The sequence below is a fragment of the Cinclus cinclus genome, chromosome Z, assembly GCF_963662255.1.
Source record: "Cinclus cinclus chromosome Z, bCinCin1.1, whole genome shotgun sequence".
NCBI classification, from domain to species: domain Eukaryota; kingdom Metazoa; phylum Chordata; class Aves; order Passeriformes; family Cinclidae; genus Cinclus; species Cinclus cinclus.
The window spans coordinates 66,080,983-66,096,449 of record NC_085084.1 but is presented as its reverse complement, the minus strand read 5'-3'; the positions used below and the strand labels follow the sequence as shown (position 1 = coordinate 66,096,449).

The 15,467-nt window shown below is 41.4% G+C and overlaps 2 protein-coding genes across 4 annotated transcripts in view; one reads left to right on the top strand and one right to left on the bottom strand.

Annotated features, from left to right (window-relative positions):
- The window catches only part of NDUFAF2 (NADH:ubiquinone oxidoreductase complex assembly factor 2), a 56,905-nt gene extending 45,349 nt beyond the window's left edge, over positions 1–11,556 (top strand). Inside the window, exon 4 of the mRNA XM_062512940.1 lies at positions 10,574–11,556. Coding sequence (XP_062368924.1) covers positions 10,574–10,831 — 258 coding nt within the window. The 3' untranslated portion in view covers positions 10,832–11,556. The remainder of the gene's footprint in view (positions 1–10,573) is intronic.
- A 111-nt stretch (positions 11,557–11,667) lies between these two features.
- SMIM15 (small integral membrane protein 15) lies at positions 11,668–14,340 on the bottom strand. 3 transcript variants are annotated; one of them, XM_062512941.1, is made up of 3 exons: positions 14,307–14,340; positions 13,869–14,190; positions 11,669–13,438 (listed from the first exon to the last, which is right to left on the bottom strand). In XM_062512941.1, exons 2-3 carry the CDS (start codon positions 13,881–13,883, stop codon positions 13,187–13,189), a joined length of 267 nt encoding a protein of 88 aa, XP_062368925.1. In that variant the 5' UTR covers positions 13,884–14,190; positions 14,307–14,340; the 3' UTR covers positions 11,669–13,186. The 3 variants fall into 3 exon arrangements, with proteins under 3 accessions (XP_062368928.1, XP_062368925.1, XP_062368926.1); XM_062512944.1 differs by lacking the exon at positions 13,869–14,190 and having other exon boundaries at positions 11,668–13,438; positions 14,307–14,320; XM_062512942.1 differs by lacking the exon at positions 14,307–14,340 and having other exon boundaries at positions 14,134–14,187.
- Between the last annotated feature and the right edge of the window lie 1,127 nt (positions 14,341–15,467).

The following is a 15,467-nucleotide window of genomic DNA, read 5'->3' as shown; positions in this document are numbered from 1 at the left end:
TACTGTAGGCTAATAAAATGTCATTCATAATCATCAGGACATGTCAGTTGTTTAAATGAGAACAAGTGTGAATTGTTCCTCCCCTGACAGTGGTCAAAGTAGTTCGTCATGACATCAAGCTAAGTCTGTTGATGATTTTCTTGAGACTTGATCATGTTTTGTATTCAGGCCATTCCTTCTTCCACAAACACTTAACTTTTTTTTTTTGTTGTTTGTTTGCTCTTTCCATTACAAAATTTCACTTTTGCTCAGAAGAAGTTGCTTTATCTCTCTCTTTAGTTTCTCTCTTTTTTTTATTGTTAAAGGAAGAATACTCCAAGTGAGCTTGTGCAGTGTTGAATGTACCACATCCCTAATGGCTTGTTTCTTCCTTGTGTGTCCATCCCTTTTCCCCCATTTTTGAAGGAAATCACTCGGCCTTCTGTGTCTGGCTAGACATAACTCATGAATGCTGTTCATCACCTCCGTTATTTCTAACCTGGCCAGTTACATAAGGAATGTTAATGTTGGAAGCCTTAGGCATTAAAGTAGTTTGCTGGGGTACTGGTTAACAGTTGGTTGCCTTTTGATTTTTCTACAACTTGAAATAAGCCAAGTCTCGACTAAATTATAAGGATGATAACTTGATAAATTATGCAGATCACATTGTTTCTTATGTTCTGCTTAAACATACTCTGTTCCTATACTAGTCAGGGAATCTGTCTTGATATAGAATTTTGGATCATGCCTTTGCCCTGTCTGAGCATGTGTACATTATGTTCACAGTACATATTCTCCTTAATGAGAGTGACAATCTGAGCTTGAATATGCATATTTTTTACAGTACTGTAGCATCCTTTATATGTATATTGACTATGATCATACATGGTTGGCTGAGGAAAACTATTACCTTTATTCCTCTGCAACTCTGTATTTTAACCAGTTTAATTAGGGATTTGTAACTAAGTTGACTAATGCAATTCTTTATTATGTATATAGGAAAGTAAATGTGTGTAGCGAGTGTTTTGGCAGATAGGAAATACGTCATTGTCTAGGGAATCTTGCTGTTTTAAGTTAATGAAAATGTTTTAAAGGCTGCTAATATTAAAATAATTTTAAGCAAATGCTATTTTGTGGAAGCAGATTTAATAATTTACCACCTTACAAGAATATTAGTTCACCTGCTAAGCTTTAATGTTGTCAGAATTTATTAAGAAAAGTTGTCTTGAGATACAGCAGTTGTTTTATAGAAAGGATGTTCCATCTATGCAAATTATTTTTTAAGAGGCTGTTACTTTCCATTCTTTGAGCCCTAGTCCACCATCCAAAAATTTCTAAGGTAAATGTAAATTTGCTGTCTTACATATGCTCCTACCTCCCAGTTTTTCTCTGGCTACACATTTCTCTACTGACTTTAAACATTTCATCTTTATATTTTGGATTTTTCACATCTTGTTTGGAAAGGAAAAAAAATATGATTGTGAACACGGGGAAGAAACCTTCTTTCTTCAGGCCCTTCTGTACCTAACTTCTATTTGTTTTTTTTTCTTATTTCAGAGGGCATCAGATTTGTAGAGGCTTTTAAAGACTTCTGCCATCTATCACACAAGCTACCCAAATGTATTTAAAAATCTAACCCTTATTTTCTCCCATAACAGATCTTACAGCTACACACTTCTGACAGTGTCCTGAGGTTCAAGGGTATCTGCGAAACTTGGCATTGCTTAAGCCATGTCTGTAGAAAGGAGACAGAAATAAAGTAACAGACTTTCATGGGGTGTCAGAAAACTGCTGGGGACACTTGCAATTATGACAATGCAGGGAAAAACTGGTATGGAGAGAAATGTAGTTTATCTCTGAACCCACCAAGGTGGTATCCTGAAAGTGGTAGATGTGAACATAGTAACACATCTCTGTGAACACAGATCTTTGTACTAGATAGCACTTCCTTGTTGATATAGATGCTGCTTCCTCTGTAGCACACACAGGGCTGCACAGCCACAAATTTCAGTTTGAGCTGAAACTTCTCTGTTACTCTGTATGCATGTGTGTGTTATATTAGTATTTCATGGGAAGTAAAGAAGAATTGCATGTTCCTTTAATTAGCATCAAGATCCTGAAAATAGTTTGAAATTGAAAACCAGAGTAAATTACTGTTTTTCTCATGCAGTGTGTACTTGTTACACAGTAATAAAATTCAGTGAGTTCTGAATTGCACAGTTGGATAGAGGGTGAAATGCTAAAAAAAACTTCAGTGATGACACCTTTATTCTTTCAAACTATTTCTAGGGTATCCATAATTATCTGTTATGGCAAACTCCTTGTCAAGTGAGGAAAAACATACTTCAGTGAACTGTAATAAGCATAAGGTTTCTTCCTTTCAACCCCAGAATAATTATGGTGAAATTAAATTCTATTTAGTTCCCACGATGTATATCCACTCTTCCCATTTGCTTGATCATAAGTATTACTTACTGTAATGCTTATGGTATGTGAGCTGGTATGATCAAAAGTAGGTTCATTCATGTAGATTAGTTTACACAGAATTTGCATTCCTTTAAGGAGAATGGAATGCAGTTTAGAAAAATGCTTTGTTTGACACTGTTGGAATTGCATGTTATAGTTTTGCCACTGTCTGCTTTCAGATGCTTCAGTTGAGAAGTTGTAGAATGAGAGTACTAGCATGGAGATTGTACATTCTTATATAAAGACTAGGACTTAGCACATGAGTAATTTACTCCTGAAGCCACCAAAAGCTGCACAGTATGATTAACAGTTCAAGGGAAAAAATATTTGCGAAGTGCAGGCATAAACACGTCTCTGAGCAAAATATTTCCTGCTAGTATTGTCCAGAATCACAACCAGAATTTGGGCCATATTTGATAATTTAGGTTGCACTAAATAGCATTTTGCATAGTAAATTATGCATGATTCCAGAGAGGATTATTATTCAGTGCAAAAGGGCAGTAAAATTTGACAATGTAATAAACTGAGCTACAAAGACCTTAAATAGAAGGCAGCAGTCATAGAAGTCAATACAAAAAAAAAAAAAAGAAGAAATTGAGCATTTGCAGGAGCCATCATATTTTAGATTTTTTTTTTCCCTTGTTCATTTTAACTTTCTGAAATATAACTGCTTGTCAACTTCCACAGAGGAATATTGAGGCACCAATTAGTCCATTGCTTCCAGATTGCCCATGCTGCAGATTCCAAGGCTGCAGAGGAAAGAGCTGCTGGTGCTCTTCTGCTCCTATCCCCATGGAAAGGAGTGCATGGAGCACTGGCTCTGTGTCCTGACTCTGGCAGCACAGCTGAGCGGGGGTGGAGGGCAAACTGAAGCGTACCAGGAAAAGGGCTGGTACAGATTATGTCATATGTAGACTAGGGGAAGCAAGGACCAAACTGTGACTGAGTCACAGCTACAGTTCCTTGTTTGCTCTGTGGGGATCAGGGCTATGCGTTGCCCTTTATTCAGAGCAGAGTGCAGTGGTGCCAGACTAGTTTGTGTTTTTGCTGCTTCTACAGTTTCATCTACAGTAATGTTGAATATATGTGCAGTTCTGGACAAATGTCTTTGCAGAATTCTAAAAAAACACAAAATAACACAAACCCCTACTGTGTCCACATGTTAGTGATATGCTTTAAAGTCCAGTGTCTCTTCCTTTTGCCTCTTGCAACGTGATCTTGCCAAACGTGTGTGTGTTACACTGTGGTGCCCTAGAAACTGTCAGCTCATGCCAGGGGTTCTGCAGTCCATATCTAGCACTATAGTACTTCAGTAGTAATAAGCACTGCTTGTCTGAAGATTTAATTTAAATAAAAATTACTGTGAGTTATGATTAATTAGATTGGTAGTAAATGTGGTATTACTGCATGTAAAACTAAATATTGTAACTGATCAGAAATTTGCTCAGAAACGGAAGCTGTGTAAAGCAAATCTTACAAAGATTTGATTAATGTTGTTTGTTGATGGACCAAAGATATTTAGTGTATGTTCTTTATTAAATTAGCAGTCAGTTGAGTCAGTGTTTGATGTAAATAACTATTTTGGCTAATCCAGATAAGCCTTTCTATTTCAAACTGCTCCTCTGCTTTTGCCATGCAGTGACAGCTTTTCATTTACCACATTATTTCTCATTCCCAAGCTGGTGCTGCTGGCCTTGTGTTCAGTTGCTGACTTATCAAGACCTGCCCTGGATAAGAACATTCAGCGCTTCCCAAAGATGAGGTCTTCTTTCTGTCTCCTACTCTTGAAATATGATATAATAGCCAATTATTTCATCTCGCCTATTTAACTTGTCAAACTGGAAAATGGAGTTTAGTTTAATTGCTTGGCAATATTCTAAAAAATAGTGATTCAGCTTCTAGCATTTTGCCTGAGTTTCAGTTAATTTGATAATGAAGAAAAATTTTGACATGTTAAATTGACTTGCATCAGTATTTTTAATACTCTGCCCAAACAATTTTTTCGTTCCATTTGTTATTTTTAAATTTTTGTCAACCTGCAGGTATGAATTTTTAACAGTCAGAATTCTAAGTTCAAGTTCATTCATGATTAAATATAAAATATTCAAACTAGACACAAAATGTAAGTATTCTATGAATTGTACTGTCTACAGTTCAAAAATCATTAATTTGTCCAGCTGTTTCTCAATTCTGGCATCAAACATTATTCAAATGAAGAGAAATCATGAATATTTCAACTTATGGTAACTTGAGAAGTTGAAATAATTTCTAAGACAACATAAAGAAGCTATTTATTTCTAATTTAATCAAAATACAAACTCATCTGTGACATTTTTCTCAAAGATAATAATAAATAAAACCCTTGTAATTAAAGGGTTAGGTCCAGGTCTTTACAAAATATTCTGGGAAGTGCCAATCTTGAAATAACCTTTAAACCCTGCTCCTTAGACTCTTCAGATTGGTACTGCAGATCTGCATGTACCTACATCCCTAGAGCTCCATCCACAATTTTGTGCTCAGGAGTTTGAAACCATTTTGTGGGAGGCAGGTGCTGGTGTGGTTATGGCTGGCTTGATGGCTGAGTGGGATACAGTGAGGGGAGGACTGGTTCCTCAGGGTGTGAGGTTCAGCAGGTGCTGCTGGGTAGGAAGGGTTCTGTACTGCTTCTTGCCTGTGCAGAAGAATAGCAAGAAGTACTCAGCCAAAATTGGTCACTACTGAGCCAGACTCCACTTGAAGAAATGAGTGTGTCTAGAGATCTATAGAACTCTCTTTGGTATTCATGACGTCTTCCTTCCAAGAGGAACTAATTTTATTCATTCTGTAAGGCTACTAGTTTACTCAGGGAGGTCAAAGAAGTGACAATATGGGGGTCTTTAAGAGCAAAAGAACAGTGCATTCCAAACATCAGCCTACAAAGCAGGTGTTCAAGTACAATCAGGTAGGCATCTAAAATCCTTGGTCTAGATTTTTCTCTTTGTATGGAGTGGAGATGAATACAGTTTCCAAGCCACCGAGAATACTTTATGACACAACTCAGCTGCTGGAGTTACGTGAGAGCTTTGAAAGGTACATTGTTTGCAACAACAGTGAAAATTTCATGCTGGTGGCAGGAAATACAGCCTTTTGCTGAAACACCCTTGGAAGACAACATGTCTTGAGCTGTGCTGCTCCTTAGGAGCAGGCCATCTTTCGTTCTTTGATCATGCAGCTGCTACCAATATTAAGATGTGAGACTATGCAGAAGTAAGCAGTTTTGTGGATGTAAAACAGCTGCCTCAAACTCCACAAAGGGCTACGTTGGTATTTCCTTAATAATAATGTTCTTCAAGAAAAACCTTTGACGTGTATTTCTTAAACTCTGTCTTCCTAACGAGGGAAGGCATGCAGCTCCAAACATTAGAAGTATTAAAAACCTCATAAAACTTAAAATAATCACCAAAGCTGGACAACCTGCAGTGATAAAATGTCTTCTTTTACTTTCCACCTAAAAATAAACTGCAGGACATGTAGTTGGACCTAGCTCTTGGCATATTATGTGTATCCTATTCTGTATGCTGGGAACTGATACATTTCAAAGTGAACATCTGCATACAGGGATTTCAACTGCTTTAAAAAGTAGCTGGATATCTTAAGGCATTTTTTGATTTTTAGTTTTGCAGCATAGCCCCTGTTCTTAGAGTTTTCTTTTAATAAAAATGTTGAAGGACATTTCTGATACTCTTGAGATGCCATGTACTTCCTGAGAACTGCTGGTTCAAAGAGCTTATATAATTTATTTGTACAAAAAGAGAGTGTTGGAAGAACAAGCTAATCCTTAAAAAACTACAGCTATATGATCTCTGGATTGGATAGAAAGATTTTGTACTTCCCTTAATGGTTAGAGCACGTTACATGTTCATGTACTTACATTTTAGCAGAAAACTTACTGGGGGGCAGTTTACAGTAAAGATAGCCATCTTATTAAATACTGTGATTCACCTTGGAGCAGAAGAAAATGTAAGCGTTCTGAACCTGACAATGTAGCTTAAACAAACAAAGAAAAAAATCCCACAAACTAACTTTTAAACAAACTAACATCAGTTACTTTTTATAACAAATCCGATGGTAAAAGATTGGTTAGCAATGGAGTCTCAAACTGAGAATGTATTTGATCCAGTTTTTCTAACATGCCAATTGACCCAATATTTCCAATTCATATTTAGTTTAATTTGAACTTGGGAATCCAGTGATTTCAGTGTTCATGTTAGTGGCATGAGTTTAATGCCAAGAATGAATGTGTGAATTTTGTAGTTGAGAAACTTTGTCCAGGTAGATTGTTTAGAGAATTGTAAATAAGTCACTCTAGTTTGGAGTGGTTTTTCTGCAATTGCTAAAAAGAATAATTTCTCATGTTGTTTTGGTTTTTCTTAAGATCCACTTTTTCATTTTACTATATCACAATTGTACTTTGTCCACAGGAAGCTGATTGTAAGAGCCTTATTTGACTCTGAAAACCAGAGAACAATTATATATCAACATTCTAAATTGACTTGGAGCATTTGGTGTTTAGTTACAGCTGCTCTTACCTGACTAAGATAACTTTGTTGAAGTAATCACTTGAAGAGATTTTAAATTAGTAATAGCTGTTCACAGTAAGTAGGTTATGTTTGTATTTTAATAAATCACTTCCCATTGTTTTAGCAGAGACAATGATGTGGTCTTCAGTTATCACAAAGGTGTTTGCTTTAGTTGTTTCTTACTAGAGGTTTAATACAAGCACCACAGGAGTAACCCCTTGAAATCACTAAGATTGTGGTGGATTTACATAGGCATGTGGTAAACAAGGATAGAACTGAGAGATGCCACAAAGAGGTTTTGCTATACTGTTGGAAATTTGATCTTGTAATGCTTGGCAATATTTCTATTTGAGCATGTGAGAATTTTCACCCCTTTTCAGTTTGCAAAGTCATTTGTGTATTGTGTATCTCCATTCAATTTCCATTTGTATGCAAAGGGTTCTCCCTCTGTGTATCTGTGAATTTAAATACAGAGACAACTAAGAATTAAGAAAAGGGGTTACTTTCCATGGTACCTCTAAGATAAAGTGTATTGGGTTTGTGTAGTCAGATTTTGGTAGCAGTGCAGCTACAGGAGTCAATTCTGTGAGAAGCTGCCAGAAGTTTCCTCCATGTCTGGCAGAGACAGTCCCAGCCAGTTCCAGCATGGATGTGCCTCTGGTCAAGACTGGGCCTATCAGAAATGGTGGTCATGCCTCTCTGATGACATATTTAAAGGAGACCTAAAAAAGTTCTGCAGAAAGTCCTGTGCTCAGAGAAGAGCAGGGTGACAATATGTGAGAGGAGCAGCTCTGCAGACACCCAGGTCACTGCAGAAAGAAGCATAGGAGGTGCTCCAGGCACCAGAGCTGAGGTTCCCCTGCAGCCCACAGTGCAGCCCATGGTGAGGCAGCTGTGCCCCTGCAGCCCATGGAGGTCCCTGGGGATGCAGAGATCCACCTGCAGCCCCTGGAGGAGACCCAGGTCAGAGCAGGTGGATGCCTGAGAGTGAGCTGTGACCATGTAGGAGGCTTATGCTGGAGCAGGTGCTGGCAGGGACCTGCCCACCATAGAGAGAGGAGCCCATGCTGGAGCAGGCTTCCTGGATGGACTTGTGAACCTGTAGATCTACACTAGAGTAGGCTGTGCCTGAAGTACTGCACACCATGGAAGAGGCCTACATTGCAGCAGTTTGGGGACAACTGTTGTTCATGAGATGCACTCATTTGGAGAAGTTAATGAAGAACTGTCTCCCATGGGCGGGATCTGATGATGCCGTAGGGAAAGGACTCCTCTCCCTGAGCAACAGCAGGAATGTATGATGAACTGACCATAACTCCCATTCCCTGTCTCCCTGCAATTGCTAGGGAGAGGAGACAGAGCTGGAAAGGAAGGAGTGGTAAGGGAAAGGTCATCTTAAGATCTTACTTTACTTCTCATCATCCTGAGATAGGATTGAGGATTGAGTCTGTTTTGCTTGTATTTGGTGTGTGATGTCTCATAGTCCTTAACTTGTGAACTCTTCATTATATTTTCTCTCCTCTGTCCAGCTGTGGAGGGGAGTAACAAGCTCTGGTGGGCATCTGGCATCCAGCCATGGTCAATCCCCTATGTGAGGTTTTCTTTAATTACTGTCTTTCAAGCTTTCTTAGGTGTTCATAGCTGCTATTTCAACTCTTGTCAGTATCGCATATATTTTAACACCTGAATTCCTAGCATAGTATCATGGTCTCTTCGTCTCAGAGGAATGTACTGGTATAGTTTAACTCTTCCATATTCTTGTAATCTGGAAAAAAAGAATTCAGCCTTTTTCTTAATTCTGGAGACCATCTCTGTCCATATAGATGATTGGAAGATGATCAGGAACAGTCAGCACGGATTTGCTGCAGATAAGTCATGTTTGACCAACCTTATTGACTTTTATGATGACACAGCTACCAGGATGAGGGAGGGGAGACCAGTGGAACCTCGAATTCAGCAAGGCTTTTGACACTGTCTATCACAACATCCCTGTAGGAAAACTCAAGAGGTTTGGACTGGATGAGTGGACAGTGAGGTGGATTGAGAACTGGCTGAATGGCAGAACCCAGAGGGCTGTAATCACTGGCACAGGGTCAGGTTGGAGGTGTGTCACTGGCAGTGTTCCCCAAGGTTCATTACTGTGCCCAGGATTGTTTCACTTACTCACCAGTGACTTGGGTGAAGGGACAGCAGGTTTGCTGAGGACACAGAGCTGGAGCAATGGCTGATACCCCAGAGTGCTGTGCATCCCTTCAGAAGGACCGCAGCAGGTTGGGGAGATGGACAGAGAGGAACCTTCTGAAATTCAGCAAAGGCAAGGGCAGGGTCCTGCACCTGGGGAGGACCAATCCCAGGCACCAGCACAGCCTGGGGCTGACTGCTGGGGAGCAGCTCTGCAGAGAAGGACTTGGGGGTCCTGGTGCACAACAAGCTGTCCATGAGCCAGCAGCGTGTCCTGGTGGCCAAGAAGGACAATGGGATCCAGGGGGACATTAGGAGAAGCATTGCCAGAAGGTGGAGGAAGGTGATCCTGACCCTCTATTCAGCTCTGGTGAGGCCTCACCTGGAGTGCTGTGTCCAGTTCTGGGCTCCTCAGGACAAAAGAGACATGGAGCTCCTGGAGCAGATCTAGCAGAAGGCAATGAAGTTGATTAGGGGACTGGAGCATCCCTCCTACAAGGAAAACCTGAAGAGAGATGACTGAGAGGGGACTTGATCAATGTCTATCAGTGTATGATGGGAGGGTGTCAAGAGGATGGAGCCAGGCTCTGCTTGGTGGTGTGAAGCAATAGGACAAGAGGCAATGGGCAGAAACTGATGCCCAGGAAGTTCTGCCTGAATGTGAGGAAGAACTTTACTGTGGGGTTGACCGAGCAGTGGAACAGATTTCCTGGAGAGGTTGTGAAATCTCCCCCACAGGAAATAATCAAGCACCATCTTGATACAAGCCTGTGCCATGTGCTCTGGGATGACCCTGTTGGAGCATGGAGGTTGAATGAAGCTGGACCAAATGACCCACTGCACTATTTTCCAACTTGACCAATCTGTGATTTTGTGACTTCAGTTACATATTTTGTAATCTTACACTAGCAAGACCCCAAAGGTTGCACCTGTGTTTGTCCCAAAACTGTGCCCTGTGCACCTAACACCACAGGTATAGTGAATTACAGGAAGAGATGCGAATGATAAATAGCTGTAAATATCAACTCCTGCATAGAAAATAGTGCAAAAAATAGCCTTATTTTTAATGTACTTTCACATTCGTTGATGACTGTACCTAATTTCTTAATTTCTTCTTTTTGCTCCTGTAGAATAGTGGACACCACAATGCAGTTTTTCTTCAACAAGATCATCCAGACATTAAGAATCTTCTAAAATAGGGTTGAATTTGCAGTTGTAGGAAGCCAAACAATTTTGCTGCATTTTATTTTACTCTAGTAAAATATTAATTAATTAAGAAAATAATTAAGAAAATTAAGAAAATAAATTACTGTTTTAAATGTTTAATTGTAACACTGTGTATTGCATTTGCTTCTGCTAATGTAATTGTCTTTCTACTGTGTTCTTAGGAGATTCTTAGGAATGAAAATTATAGAGAAGAAATGAAACAGAAAGTCAAGGATGTATCTGAAAAGGATAAGCTGCTTCAGGCCAAGGAGTATGAGCAAGGACTTATTGCTGAACCAAGTCATACTCAGGTTAAAGGCCACGCATCTGCCCCTTACTATGGAAAGAAGGAGCCCTCACAGGACCCCACAAGCACTGCAAATACCTTCCAGCCAGGTGCCTGGATGCCACCAGGCAGTGATAGTAGTCAAAATAAATAAGCAATTTAATGGACAAGATACTGTTAATGGAAAAATATTTTAACAGACAACATAAACAGCTGTTATATACAAGAGTGCAATAAAGTAGTGTTAAAGCAGTTTCAGTTACTTTTGCAGAACTATTCAAATGGGCTTAATCATGACTAAGTATTGTTAAGTTGTTCAGGTTTAGTGAAAAACAAGAGTGTGTTACCAAGTTTGGTTTTGACAGTTGCTGTTCATCAGTTACTCTTGAATTCATAGTTAAAAGACTACCTGAGTTTTCTTTAAGTTTAAATTGTTTTTTCCTTGAAGACTAATTTAGTTTTAAAACTCTTCTTGATGCAAGAATTGTAATCAGTACACTTACGTTTTCCCAAAGCTGGGCCAAGATGTCTCTTCAAAATAAATCCCTTGGCAGTTCCAGTGTGCTTTCCACTGGCAAGCAGATGGAAAAGTTGATTTCATTAACGGGAATCACTATGCCACTACACTGATTATGCACTATACTCATCATAGAGATGTTCTTGTAACTTAAAACAGTCAACATATTTGAATGTTTGATTTGCAGACAGCAATTTTCACAGGGTAAAATCAGTTAAAGTACATATAACTGCCATAATAGAAGCTAGAAGTGCTTGATAAAGCTGCTGGAAAATAACACTAGGTCTGAGACAAGGGACCATCCTGAATATTTAAAAAAACAAATTAGTTTTTATTCCTGGTATATCTGTGGACTTCCCTAGATGATTAGATCATTTTGGCCATAGTTTAGATACATGAAATGTGCAGATTATTTGCTCAGACATGATGACTGAGAACTTAAATAAAAATAAAGACCACACTTTTTTTTTCAAAAAGTATCAAATTTATTTATGGACTGTATCCCTCATCAGTTCTCCTCCCTCTGTTTCAAGCTATGTAGGTATCAAAGATCTAACACATACATATTTGACAACACTTCATACAAAACATGGAGACTTAATATCACATATTTATAAAATGCCCAAATGTAATATTTTAATAATGCTTGCTTTCACCAACAAAATTGAAAGGGGATCAACTTCACATTTACTTAAAGTAATTTCAGTTGGACTCCCCACTTCTGATCCCCCTTGGTGTCAGCCAGCTCTATAGGTCTCCTCATTTGAACAATGGTATTATTTTAAGGTTTTATTTTTAAACCTGATGAAAGAGTAGCTGCTAGAATGCACAGCTCTGTGCTGCTGTTTAGAAATATGCAAAATGTAAAATCCTAATGACTGCTACAGGCTCTTTAAACTAGACTACATAGAGGCCACCACAGACTATTATTAAAAAATTAGGCTTTGAAAAATTAATCAGTTCTGTTAAGAAGAGATTAATAGGAAATAAGGTTAAATAATTTTGATGTATTTACAACACACACCTGAATTTTTTGACTATGTCATAATCTTGCAACCTGTAAGGCAGCCAAGTTTCAAGGGCCATGAGAACAAAAGTCCTACCTAAACTCAAATCTCAGATCAAAGGTGGCCAGAAGGTTAGCAAGCAGAACTACTGTCACCAGCATCATCCTTGCACAGCCATCTGCTACAGGTCTCTGGGACTCAGAACACTAGGCCACCCAGGTCTTTGGGCTTACTCCATGTATGGCTATTCTTTCAGGCATAAAGAGTTTATGAAGGCAAAAACAAATTAGTTACAGGTGGAGCATTCAGGTGATTGTTAAGGAAGACTAAACAACAGTACTGTATTTTATAGAACATGAGTGCCTTAAGAGAAATGAAGCTAATAAGAATACACAATCAGTTTCCTAGAACTTGGGCTGAAGTGAAAGGCTGTGTTGATGGCCTCTAGTTCAGGAAACAGGAATAAGGTAGGTTATTTCTGCAGACAAGCACCACTATCAAAGACACTGCAGCAGTCACATGCAGTGACCTTAAAGGAAATCAGTCATGTCTGCTATCTAATGCTACAGCTAGCTTGTCTCTATAGCCCTGCTCAAGGTATGCCAAAACTTGCATTTCTGTAATCCAGTTTATTATTCACATTTTCCCCTAAACTTGACAATTTTAAGACACTTGTTAAGTCATAGATCAGCTAAGAGAAAAAAATATTCTACCTCCAGAGCCACCCAAGAGCTTAATTTTTTAATTTAACATGCAAAGTTAGAAAAGCAACCTGCACTAGAATACAAGTAGTAAATTTAATTAACAAGTGTCACTTGGGCAAATTTTAACACAAATCAGCAGGAAAAAAATACACTGGAAGTGTTAAATTTCATACTTCAAGAAATAACAGGATCAAGTATCAAAGGACAGTTACAACACAAAATGTACAAGTATTTCATTTTAAAAGTGGATTCTTTGCACAAGAAAGGCCATTTTTGCCCATTTAATCCTTCTTTGTTCGTTTGGCTTTTGCAATGTTCTCCTGGCGTTTCTGTTTCTTCTTTTGCTCTCGTTCCCGGGCCTCAATCATTTTTGCAAGCTTCCATGACAGCGCCGCACTAATTACAAACAGCGGCGTGAGAGCCAAGATCACGGTTGTGAGAAAGCCATAGGGGTCCTTGGCAGCCCACTCCACGATGTACTCAGCCCAAGCCTTAATATCCAACATCTTTTCTGCTTTCTTATTGGGAAATCCCTGTGGAGTATTTAAAAAAAAAATAAATTCTGAGTACTCAGCAAAATCAAAGCACACATCCACAAAAACAAAACACAGGAAGTTCCACCTTCACGTGGGAAAGAACTTTACAGTGAGGGTGCTTGAGCACTGGAACAGGCTGCCCTGGGAGGTCGTGGAGTTTCCCTCTGGAGATACACAAAGCTCACTTTGGCAGGTTCCTATGTCACCTGCTCTAGGTGACCCTGCCTTGGCAGTGGGGCCGGACTAGATGATCCCCAGAGGTCCCTTCCAGCCCTAACGATTCTCTCATACAAAGTACTATTTTAATATAAGCTGTCATTGTTCACCGTCAAAGGTCAAGACCGTTTTTGCCAGAAGTTAAAAGCAGTGCATAGTACGTGAAAGCATAACACAAAGCATTGACCCTACATTGAAGTTCAGTGCTTACAGAATAATTTGGCATTTAGTCCAGCAGAGCTGCAAATGCTACCAAGGACATATTACTAGAAGGAAAAAGAGTGCGGATTGTGGTTCCCTGGAAGTGAAGGAAAGCCAGCCTGGTCGGTTTATCTCTCTCGAGGTTTCTCCAGGGAGCCCCGGCAGTGCTTTGGGTGCCAAGAGGCGGCGGTCGGGCGGCCCGGCCGCGCTCCCCGGCGAACGGCTCGACCGCCGGCTCCGAGCCTCCCGCCCCGCCGCGGCCGGCACCGCCTCACCTGCGGCCCCGGGCACCCTCCGGGCCTCCCGAGCGGCGGAAGGGCGAGCCGAGCTCCCTGCGGAGAGAACACACGGGCCGTGAGGGGACGGCGATGTCCCCCCCCGCCGCCGGCGCCCCCCGCCCCAGCCGCGCCGCCGGGGCCGCCCCCCACCCTCCGCCGCCCCGCGGTACCGCGGCCCTGGAGGGCTCCGGGATTCCGAGCGGAAACAGGAAGGAGGATCGTGCCCCGCCCAGACCGGCCGGGCGGCAGCGGGGAGCAGAGCCCGCCCGCCGCGGGGCTGGAGCGGCCCCGCCGCGCCCCGTCCGCAATGGACCTGGACCTGCCCCTGCCCCTGCCTCTGCCTCTGCTTCTGCCTCTGCCCCTGCCCCTGCCTCTGCCTCTGCCTCTGCTTCTGCCCCTTCCCCCGCCCCTGCCCCTGCCCCTGCCTCTTCCCCTGCCTCTGCCCCTGTCCCTCCCTCTGCCTCTTCCCCTGCCCTTGCCCCTGTCCCTGCCTTTCCCCCTGCCCCTACCTCTGCTCCTGGCCCTGCCTCTTGCTCTTCCCCTTCCTCTGCCCCTTCCTCTGCCCCTGCTCCTGCCCGAAGCCCCTGCGGGACGGGCGCTGCTGCTTGCAGGGAAACACGCGGCGGGAAATGGGAGGGTTCGTCACTCCATTAAGAAAAAGCTGTAAGCCGGGAAGAAGGAGATCCTGAAGTACCCGGATGGGTAGTTCACGGTAGCCTCTGGGACCTGAAATGCCGCTCGCACCAGAGCTGGGATGCTCCTTGCCGCGGCGGCTCCGTGCGCTCGCCCGTTCTGGCGCCGCTGGGTCCGAGGAACGATCAGGAGCAGACCGCGGGCGCCTTGCCAGCACCTCGGCAAGATACCACCGCATGTCCCGATCCTTCTGGGACTGCTCATCCGCTCGGGTGGGCGCACCGTGGCTCTTCTCCGACCCGCTGGCTATTGCACTGCTCCCCTCTGAACCGACCTCAGCAAAAATACTTATCTGATCTACGTTTATTCTGAGCCTTTAATATGCTCATACTGAAAAATAAATTTTAAAAAAAATCCGTGTTTTGCTTTTGTATGTTGTCCCAAGCCTTCTCCCTTTGCACAGAGACGCAGATATGAATAACAAGTTCGTTATGTTTCTAGTACAAGGAAAAGTGTAAATTAGATTAATTCATGAGAGGCTCTTGCAATCATTCAAATTGTATTGAACAGTTCAGGATCAGTTCTCTGTACTACATCAGCAAATGCCACCATGACAATCTGTTTTCATATATATATATTTTAAGTGAATATATTATTTCATGGGAAGAAAACAGGCAAATAAAAATATATTTCGCTGA